The sequence below is a fragment of the Staurois parvus genome, unplaced genomic scaffold, assembly GCF_062004578.1.
Source record: "Staurois parvus isolate SC_StPar_1 unplaced genomic scaffold, SC_StPar_1.0 ptg001113l, whole genome shotgun sequence".
NCBI lineage: Eukaryota > Metazoa > Chordata > Amphibia > Anura > Ranidae > Staurois > Staurois parvus.
Genome location: NW_028318909.1, coordinates 263,755 through 275,000, shown reverse-complemented (window position 1 = coordinate 275,000; position 11,246 = coordinate 263,755). Strand labels below are relative to the sequence as shown.

General features: G+C 42.7%; 1 protein-coding gene across 1 annotated transcript in view; it reads left to right on the top strand.

Moving 5' to 3' along the window:
- SLC39A7 (solute carrier family 39 member 7) overlaps nucleotides 1–4,149 on the top strand; it is a 31,151-nt gene extending 27,002 nt beyond the window's left edge. Inside the window, exon 8 of the mRNA XM_089658955.1 lies at nucleotides 58–4,149. Within this exon, the coding sequence (XP_089515081.1) occupies nucleotides 58–309 (252 nt within the window). The 3' untranslated portion in view covers nucleotides 310–4,149. The remainder of the gene's footprint in view (nucleotides 1–57) is intronic.
- Nucleotides 4,150–11,246: the final 7,097 nt, after the last annotated feature.

The window sequence follows — 11,246 nt, the reverse complement described above, 5'->3', positions numbered from 1 at the left end:
CCATTGATCTTTGGTTTTGTGGATACACATTGAATTGAAGCTTCTTCTCTGTTGCAGGCGATGATGTTGCAGCTCAGCACGGCACTGGGTGCTCTGGCAGGCACTGCCTGCTCGCTCTTGGCGGAAGGAATCGGTGAAGCGGCCACTCTGTGGATTCTGCCATTTACTGCTGGTGGATTTATCTACATCGCAACAGTCTCCGTCATCCCTGAACTGCTCCAAGACTCTCGCCCCTCTCAGTCCATTAAGGAAACCATTGGGCTGCTCCTTGGGGTTGCCATGATGGTCCTCATTGCACAGTTTGAGTAGAATCTTGGCGGTGTCATCTAGCTGGGACCTGCGCCACAGTGAATAGTGACGTAATAGAGCGCTAAGGGGTCATTGTCAGATGTTGGCGTGTCCTTGCGCTCTTGCAACACTATAGAACAAGAGTGATGTCACTTCCTTATCTCACCCCAGTGGCGTTACGTGATATCATGGTATGCCCACTTCGTTTTTATTTTTAGGCTGGATTTCCTTTTTTCTGGACCAAATTGTCTAAACATGAATTTCTAGGATATCCCCAACACTAATCGCCTTCCATTTGTGGCTCTACAGTCCACATAGAAGTCTTTTTTTTTTTGTTTGTTTTTTGTTTCTATCCGTTTTTTGTTTTTTACTTTTTATAATTTTGCTCACTCTATTCCTTTTTTTTTTATAGAATTAAATACTGTACAGGAGAGCAGACTGTATTAGAGTAATCGCCTAGTCCATAAAATGATAGAATTGACAATGGTTAAAAGGGGTTGTAAAGGCTCAGGTGTGTTAAAGGACACCACATGTAGATTGCATCATCAATGGCCATTAAAACCCTTTTCTTTGTAAAAGAGACCTAAAGTATAACTAAAGGCAAAACTATTTTTTTTTTTTTTTTTAGTTTTGGATAGTGTGCTGAGGAATTAAAATCCCTGTCAGTTTGTATTGCTGTCTGTGCCCCGTTTAAGGAGATTCCCCCTCTCTATATGTCATATTTACCTTTACCAGTGAAGGAAAACCCCACTTTTTGGGTTGTCCCCAGAAAGGTAGTAGAGGGAACACTAGTTCTGGTGAGCTGGGGGTCCCCAAGGAATTCCCTTAATTTGCAGGGATTTCCTTTCACTTCCTGTTTGGCTTTAGGACAGGAAGTGAAGAAGTTTCCACAATGGGACACAGATGGCGGAAAAAAAAAAAATCTGACAGGTTATAAGCCTCCCTAACGCTATCCAAGATGAAATACAAGTTTTTAACCTATACTTTTAAGAAACCACATGATGGTAGATTGCTCTTGACTGATCATTTGGGTGAAAGGCCATGTGGTTATACCAATCTAACTGCCTGAAAATTAAGAGGACACAGGGGGCCATGAGCACAGAATGGTAAATATATGGTGCTGTGGATATCTTTGTATCCTTAAAGTGGACCTTGCACCATGTGCAAAGTCTGCTGTTTACTTTTGCTGCCACCCCACCTTGCTGTAGCACTGTAAAAAAAACAATATAAAAGGTACCTGTAATAGGAAATAAAATACATTATACGCATCTTTCCTCTATTCTCTTTGGTGCAGAGGGTGACATCACCGTCCTCCCAGGGTTTGCTACTCCCCGGTCCGATGAGGTCCCGGGGAATGCTACTCCCCGGTCCGATGAGGTCCCGGGGAATGCTACTCCCCGGTCCGATGAGGTCCCGGGGAATGCTACTCCCCGGTCCGATGAGGTCCCGGGGAATGTTGCTCTAAGGCCTCGGGGAATGCTATTCCATGATTCGAGGGGGTCCCAAGAAATGCTACTCCAAAGTTCTAGGGAATATTACTCCAGAATTCGACAAGGTCCTAGGGAGTGCTACTACAAAGTCAGAGGAGATCCTAGGCATGCTACTATAAGGTCCTAGGGAATGCTTCTTCAAGGTCTAGTGAGGTCTCAGGGAATGCTGCTGTCTGGTCCCGAGAGGTACCAAGAGAATGCTATTACAAAGTCCAACGAGGTCCTGAGGAATGCTATTCCATGGTCCGAGGGGGTCACAGGAAATGCTCCAAGATTTGAGGGGGACCCGGGAAGCCAAGGGCTGACAAAGTTCTAGGGAATGTTACTCCAAAGTCTGACAAGGTCCTAAGGAATTCTCCAAACCTGAGCAGATCCTAGCTATGCTACTATAAGGTCCTAAGTAATGCTTCTCCATGGTCCGATGAGGTCCAAGGGAATGCTACTGCATGGTCTGAAAGGGTCCAAGGGAATACTACGTCAAGTTCAGGTAAGGTTGTAGAGAAAGCTACTCCATGGTTCAACAACCCCAGTGAATGCAACCCCATATCTACACAGTGTTGAGAGGGTCTTCTCTGCCAGATTTGGGGAGCCCTACATTCCCAAATCTCATGCCAGAAGGAAGAGATGTCATCCTTACTAGATACTGCAGGTGGAACCTGGGGAAAGGTAAGTATAATATTTTATTTTTTTTGCTGTGGTCATGCAAGGTAGAGGGGGGCAAATGTACAAAGTGGATCTTGCTTTAATGGTGGAAGGTCTGCTTTAAGTGACACACACACATTTCTTTTTTGTTTTACTGTTAAACAATATACCAGTGATTTTTACCAAAGAAGAAAATGTTATTAAAATCTGTAAGAAAAAAGAAAAATGGACAATTTTAATAATTGTTGCCTTTAACAATCTCCTGAGCCCTTTCATCTGGTAAAAGCAACAAAAGTTGAATCCAAAGACAGCCAGGGAAATAGTACTTTTAAGTAGTCAGCAATGCAACCCATTACTCAATGCAGGATTCCTTTAAAGATCAATTGAGCTTTCAGTTTAAAATGTAAGAGTTTGAGTTTGTTTTCTGGGGGGAAAGCAGCCACAGCAGGAGCAGAAAAGCCTGTCCTCTACCAGCATGCTGTGGAGAAGATTCCCTTGCTGTCTGTGTGGTCTCTCTCCAGAAGTCTGACACCTCCTCTGCTGAGTCAGTCCTATAGCTCTGCAATCAGAAAAGCTCACACTCCCTGCTGATCAGAGAGCTCTGACTGGGCAGGGGATGCATCCTCTGCAGAGAGACCGCTGCTTCCCCACAGAGAATGGGTCCCTCTCTGCAGCATGCTCAGAGAGCTCTGACTTGGCAGGGGATGCATCCTCTGCAGAGAGACCACTGCTTCCCCACAGACTTTGGGTCCTTCTCTGCAGCATGCTCAGAGAGCTCTGACTGGGCAGGGGATGCATCCTCTGCAGAGAGACCACTGCTTCTCCATAGAGAATGGGTCCTTCTCTGCAGCATGCTCAGAGAGCTCCGACTCGGCAGGGGATGCTTCCTCTTCAGAGATGCCGCTGCTTCCCCACAGAGAATGGGTCCTTCTCTGCAGCATGCTGACACAGGGACAGACTTTTCTACTCAGGCTGTGGCTGCTTTCTACATCGGACAAAGTGGAAGACTTTGTACACCTTTTGCTTTGTTGCACTTATAATGTATTAGGTCATTTAAACTGAAAGTTCAGTTGGGCTTTAATAAAATATGTCATCCGTGTGTCTTCCTTTCTTTCCTAGTTTAAAAAGTGATAAGAGTGAGCAGGAAATGTTCATTGTGTTAGAGGGTCAGGCAGCCTCTAGACACCAAACTGAGTAATTGTTACACAGAGGCTCTGCTCTGTATGGGGTTAGAGGTGATGGGATGAAATAATGTACATATGTAATGAGTGTCTCTACCAGACATGGACACCTTACGCCCGCCCAGCTGTAGAGGAACTATTAAGTCACTTGAAGGCTTGCTGAGACTTGTAGTTAAGCAACAGCTGAAGAGAAACGGGCTACTGTTTTTAAACAGTAAAGGGATGCACTAGAAGCTAGTGTCTGAACACCTGTTACAGTGTAACCTGATTTCTTTGGTTTTTTAATTTTTTTTATTTTTTATTAATGTCCTTTGTTATGAAACGTGACGGAACTCACATGTCATATGAAGAGGCGGCGCCTCCTGGCTCACAGGCAGTGACATTGCAGCTTCATATTCCAGACTGCTGTATGCACAAGCTATCTCTTTGTATCCAAGTGCTTTCCATGGGCTGCTGGAAGCTTTTCAATGTTGGTTCTGTGGAGGATTTTCTCCTTTATTTTTTTTAAGTAACTAGGACAGAAAATTGAATAAAAAGAATGAAAATTGCTTCAGTCCTTTTTGTGTATCTTTTCTACTCCAGGTACTGTTGGTAAATCCATATGGTGTTACAGTGATGGAGGGGTGTTTAAAGTTGGCTTGCGTTTAACCATTTCCTGCCCAGTCTATTTTAATAGTATGGCGGGGCAAGTTGTCTAATGTTTCGGATGGACGCCACGACATTCTCCCGCTTGCACACCTCATGCATACCCTGTGGGCCGGACATAGTGGAACACAGATCATTGTACAAGCCACTGTGCTTGGCCCTGGTACCATGTGATTGTTGTAAACAATGGCTGTCATTCATGGCCATTGTTTACTATTCTGATCTCTGTGATTGGTCACCGTGATCACGTGGTACAGGGTCAGTGAGTGATCACATCAGCCCTGTACCATGTGATAGTTGTGGTCAATCGTAGCTATCACAGTGGTAAACAATGGCACGTGAATGGATGCCAATCACAGTGCAAAAGTGTTTGCTTATGCCGCGATCAGCACTGTAGTAAGCAGTCGGTGTAAAAAAAAAAAAAAATCCTGATTAGCTGCCCTGTGACAGTATGTAGTAAAAAAAAAAAAGGGAGATGGTTAAACAAAACAAAAACATAAAAAAAAATTATTTTTTATTTTTTACTGTCACCAGATTCCCTGATCACTGCCATGCCAGTCATATGGTGACATGTAAAAGGGAAATATATATATATATATATATATATATATATATATGTGTATGTGTGTATACACGTATATGTGTGTCCCTGATCACTGCCACACCAGTTACATTGTCCCTAATTACTGCCACATCAGTCACAGCATTCCTCATCACCGCCCACTCTTTTGTTCTCCCTTTCTTTGGCCTCTTGCACTTCCTAGCCAGTGAACATGTCATTCCTGAGGGAAACGCTTACCAGCAGGCTAGGCTTGCTTGGCTTATAGCAGGGGCGGACTGACAACTCATGGGGCCCCCGGGAAATAGGGGCTCATGGGGCCCCTGTGTCCTTGCCCAAACTCAAAAAAGCCTATGAAAAAGGTACCAGAGGCATCTCATGGGACCCCCTACTGACCCCGGGCCCTCGGGCACTGCCCGAGTTTCCAAATGGTCAGTCTGCCCCTGGCTTATAGTAATGGGGACTGCTGTAGGTGATGCTGCACTAAGCTACATTCCCTGACCACTTGTATAGAGATGCCCATTACAGTACATTGTTTCTGATACAATTGGTTGATTTGTGTGATGCACAAGACATGACATCTCACACATGTGGTATCGCCATACTTGGGAGGAGTAGCAGAATGTGTTTTGGGGTGTAATTCTAATTATTCCCATGCTGTGTGTGACAACTTCATGTAAAGAAGAAAATTAATTCTGAATTTTCCAAAAACTTGTGGCAAAAAATGAAATCTTCAAAAGACTCCTTATGCCTCTTAGGAAATACCTTGAGACGTTTTCTCTCCAAAATGGGGTAATTTTTTTGTGTGTTTTCACTGTCCTGGTTCTCCAGTGTTTCCACAAATGTGATAGGTAGTCATGAAATTAGATGTGTAATTTGTCACTAGAACAGCTGAAGGTGCTTCTTGGATTTTGGCCCCCTCTATGTGGCTACGCTGTGAAAAAGGCACTCGTGGTATCCCCATACTCAGGAGGTATGTGATTTGGGGTGTAATTATAAGTGTATGCCATGTGTTTAGAAATAACTTGTTAGAATGATGACTTTGTGAAAAAAATTAAAATTTCATTTCTTAATTTTCCCAAAAATTGCGACAAGATTGTAACTTCAAAAAAACTCACCATTCCTCTTAAATATTTTGGACTGTCTGCTTTCCAAAAATGGGTCATTTAGGGGGTATTTGTATTGTCCTGGCATTTTAGGGCCTCAAGAAATGAGATAGGATGTCGTTATATCAGGATTGATCGATTTTCAGTGTTCAAATATACAGTATATACCATAGTTTGTAGACTATAAATTCCACTTAGACTAATATACACCAATTTGGGTTATTGTTACCGAAGAAATGTAGCAGAATACATTTTAGCCTAAATTGATGAAGAAAGATGATTTGCAAAATTTTATAACAAACCAATTTTTTTTTTAAGTTAGGTTTTTTTTCATTTATAGAGCAAAAAAATAAAAAAAACCCAGTTGTGATCAAATACCACCCAAAAGAAAGCTCTGTCTAAAAAAAAAAAAGTACCAAAATTGCAGGTCCCCATTGAAGTGAATAGAAAGTATGGCAAAAACGCAAATATGCTGTATTTTTGGTGCGTTTTTTGAGACAAGTCTAAATTTCACAGGCGCATGGCACTGCACAGGTCATCAGATTGGATTTTGGCTAGAGAGGAGTTCAGAGACGGCCCATATTCTTCTCTGCTAAGCAGTTCCAAGTGGTGTACGGATCACCATACACATTACATTCTGACCTTACAACCTTTGTACAATCAAATGTAGATTTACCAAACTTTGCAATACGTGGACGGACCTAACGAATCTGTCCAATCAATGTATATCCAGTCACACAAGCCACTTGCACTACATTACTGTTGGTAGATCCAAATGAGATTGTACAATCAGATTGTAGTGTGTGGGGTTAGCTTTGGGGGCCATGTTAATGGACGTTGTTTTCCAGCATTTGGAAAGTGGAACGCACATCAAATGCTGGGTAGCAAATTCTGATTCAAGTGGAGCACTACAAATGACAGCTCAGAGGATCCATTTGACTTGCTTTACATTTCTTTGGATGCAACGTTATTTATATACAGTACACACACATACTGTATATACACTATATTGCCAAAAGTATTGGGCCAGCCCTCCAAATCATTGGATTCAGGTGTTCTAATCACCTTCATGGCCACAGGACATGCAGACTGCTTCTACAAACATTTGTGAAAGAATGGGTCGCTCTCAGGAGCTCAGTGACTCCAAGCGTGGTCCCGTTATAGGTTGCCACCTGTGCAATAAGTCCATCCGTGACATTTCCTGGCTACTAAATATTCCACGCTCAACAGTTAGTGGGATTATAACAAAGTGGAAGCAACTGGGAACAACAGCAACTCAGCCACCAAGTGGTAGGCCACGTCACATGACAGAGCGGGGTCAGCGCATGCTGAAGCGCACAGTGCGCAGAAGTCACCAACTGTCTGCAGAGTCAATAGCTAAAGACCTCCAAACTTGGTGTGTCCTTCAGATTAGCACAACAACAGTGTGTAGAGAGCTTCATGGAATGGGTTTCCATGGCCGAGCAGCTGCATCCAAGCCTTACATCACTAAGTGAAATGCAAAGTGGCAGATGCAGTAGTGTAAAGCATGCCGCCACTGGACTCTACAGCAGTGGAGACGTGTTCTCTGGAGTGACCAATCACGCTTCTCTGGCAATCCGATGGACGTGTCTGGGTTTGGCGGTTTCCTGAAGCACGGTACTTGGTAAAGTTTGATGGAGGGGGATTATGGTGTGGGGTTGTTTTTCAGGGGTTGGGCTTGGCCCCCTAGTTCCAGTGAAGAGAACTATTAAGGTATCAGCATACCAAGACATTTTGGACAATTTCATGCTCCCAACTTTGTGGGAAGAGTTTGGGGATGGCCCCTTCCTGTTCCAACATGACTGCACACCAGTGCACAAAGCAAGGTCAATAAAGACATGGAGGAGCCAGTTTGGGGTGGAGGAACTTGACTGACCTGCACAGAGTCCTGACTTCAACCCCATAGAACACCTTTGGGATGAATTAGAGCGGAGACTGCAAGCCAGGCCTCCTCCCCCGACATCAGTGCCTGACCTGACAAATGTGCTTCTGGAAGAATGGTCCAACCTTCCCATAGACACCCTCCTAAACCTTGTGGACGGCCTTCCCAGAAGAGTTGAAGCTGTTATAGCTACAAAGGGCGGGGCCAACTCAATATTGAACCCTACGGACTAATGCAGGCCATAGACGGGGAGAAAAACGGCCGATTTTTCTTTTAAAAAACGAAAAATCGGTCGTTCAAGCGACCGACGTTACCAGCAATGGTAAAAAAAAATGGCTGATTTTCATCCAGTCTACAGCCGGCAAAAAGTGTCCCTGCAGAGAGCTCCGCTATTTCTTTGACAGTTCCTTGACATTTACAGCAGTTGCAACATTGTATCTATTTGTATCCATTTAGGATACAGATGATTTTATTTGGAAACAAATAGATACATTGTTGCAACTGCTGTAAATGTCAAGGAACTGTCAAAGAAATAGCGGAGCTCTCTGCAGGGACACTTTTTGCCGTACTGGAATTCCTCCTCCTCCTCCATCGGCCGATTTGCCCATCATTGCCGTGAAAATCGACCGATTTTTTTTCCTACTTTACCGATAAAAAAAATCTGCCAAAATACCGAAAAACGGCCGCACAAATAGTCCACTAACGATCCGAAAATCGGCCGATTTTATTTTCGGCCGAAAAATTGGCCGATTTTCGACCCATCTATGGCCTGCATAAGACTGGGATGCCATTAAAGTTCATGTGCGTGGAAAGGCAGGCAGGCCGGCCGACCAATACTGCGGGCAATATAGTGTATATACAAACAGGTCAGGTTCTCTATGTGAAGAGAGGGGGAAGTAGGGAATTAAAACAGAAAGAAGTGGGTGGATTTCACAACTAAATACAATTTATTCTAAGGGGTTAAATAAGGATTATGATTCACATCTGTTTTTATAAATATCAAATAAAACTAGTGTGCTGCCTACAATCTTATTAAGGTTCAAAAACTAGCAATCACCGTTATGCAGGCCATAGACGGGTCGTAAACCAGCCGTTTTTTAAAAAAAAAAACGAAAAATTGGTCTTTCAATAGGCCGACGTTACCACCAACGGTAAAAAAAAATCGGGCGATTTTCGTCCCGTCTACGGCCGGCATTTAATTACTTCTGTCCCTGCAGAGATCTCCGCTATTATATTTGACATGAAAAAGTCTTGCAGTTGCAACAATGTATCCATTTGTATCCATTTCAGATACAGATGTTTTTATTTGGATACAAATAGATACATTGTTGCAACTGCAATACTTTTCATATAAAATATAGTAGTGGACTGGAATTCTTCCTCTTCTTTTTCTTCTTCTTTTAGGTCACGGCTCATGCGCAGATTTTTTATCAGTAAAACGATCAGCTGATTTGCCCATCATTGCCGGGAAAATCAGCCAATCGGCAAAATCGGCCGATTGTTTTCCAATTTTATTGATAAAAAAAATGTGCCAAAACTCCAAAAAATGGCTGACCAATTAACCCATTAACAGTGCGAAAATCAGCCGATTTTTTTTTCGGCGGAAAAATCGGCCGATTTTTGACCCGTCTATGGCCTGCATTAGGCTGGCCATACACTATACAATTTTCTGTCCAATTTCATTTAGATTTACCTTCAACTATGTAGTGCAAGAGCCTGCCTGATTGGATACAATTGAAAGTGTTGTTATGTTTGACCTCCTATTATATGGCTTTTGGTAAATCTAAACCAAAAATCTCAAGAAAATTGTATAATGTATGGCCAGCCTAAAGGTGGGAATACATTAGAAAATCGACCGATCGGTCATCCGACAACTGAGAGGCGTTCGTTGGTTGGTTGAAATCGTGGCCCACATTAACCAATCTAAAAAAATCCTTCGTCTGGCAATACGTAGTGTTGAAGTCTTCCGTACAAATGGAAGTGATGCAGTGTGCGTGTGACCTTGTAGCCACGCCCTGCCGGCCAGAACGAGCGATATACACAACAATGACCAGCAATGAGTATATTATCGTCTATTACATTCCCTATATACATAAATAGTGATACATAAAATATAATCTGCAGAATTCTGGTTTTGTGATCTCATTCGGCCAATCGACTTTTAACATTTGGATTTTTCGTTCGTGTTTACGAAGATTCCTTGGACATAAACATCCGGGTCATCTTCTGTTTCCACTCATGCGTGATAGCGCTTGATAGATTTTTTTCGTACGACCGTCATACCACCGCATAGAAAATCGGTCGTTCGTATGCGAAACTAGAACATTTTTCACTGTTGTTCAACCGGATTTTTTCATTCACAATATCATTATTGGTTAAAACATCCTGCTCATCAACAAAGAGAAAATCATTCGATCGGTGGTTCCGGGAAATTTTTCATACAATTTTCTTATCGTGTGTATGGGGCATTAGGCTGGCCATACATTATACAATTTTCTTACAATTTTCTGTTCAATTTCTGCCCAATTTTCTTTAGATTTACCATCAACTATGTAGTGCAAGGGCCCGCTTAATTGGATACAATTGAAAGTGTTGTTTAGGTTTGACCTCCTATTATATGGTTTTGGTAAATCTAAAGCAATTTTCTGAGGCTGGCCATACACTATACATTTTTCTGTTCAATTTCTGCCCAATTTCCTTTAGATTTACCTTCAACTATGTAGCGCAAGGGCCTGTCTAATTGGATACAATTGAAAGTGTTGTTTAGGTTTGACCTCCTATTATATGGTTTTTGGTAAATCTAAACCAAAAATCTCAAGAAAATTGTATAATGTATGGCCAGCCTCCAAAAATTGCTTTAGATTTACCAAAAACCATATAATAGGAGGTCAAAGCTAAACAACACTTTCAATTGTATCCAATTAGACAGGCCCTTGCGCTACATAGTTGAAGGTAAATCTAAAGGAAATTGGGCAGAAATTGGACAGAAAATTGTATAGTGTGTGGCTAACCTTAGACCAAATAAATTCCATAAATCAAGAGGCTGCTACCAACACAAACAGGTGTCTTATTGATCATATTATTATCTCTGATGATCTGGGATAGGATCATTTTTATTTGTTTGGTTTTTGAACATTATGTTTTGTTCACATGCTTGTGTTGTTGATTTGCTGAGGATTTATTACACAGGTGCAGGGGCGGACTGACAACTCATGGGGCCCCCGGGCAATTGGGAATCATGGGGCCCCTGTGTCCTCACCCACACTCAAAACACACCCAAAAAAGCCTATAAAAGGTACCAGGGGCATCTCATGGGGCCCACTACTGACCCCGGGCCCTCGGGCAGTGCCCGAGTTTCCAAATGGTCAGTCCGCCTCAGCTTGGAACCGACGTTCCTGTGCGGGCTGCGGTTTCAGAAGTAGTGCAGGGACT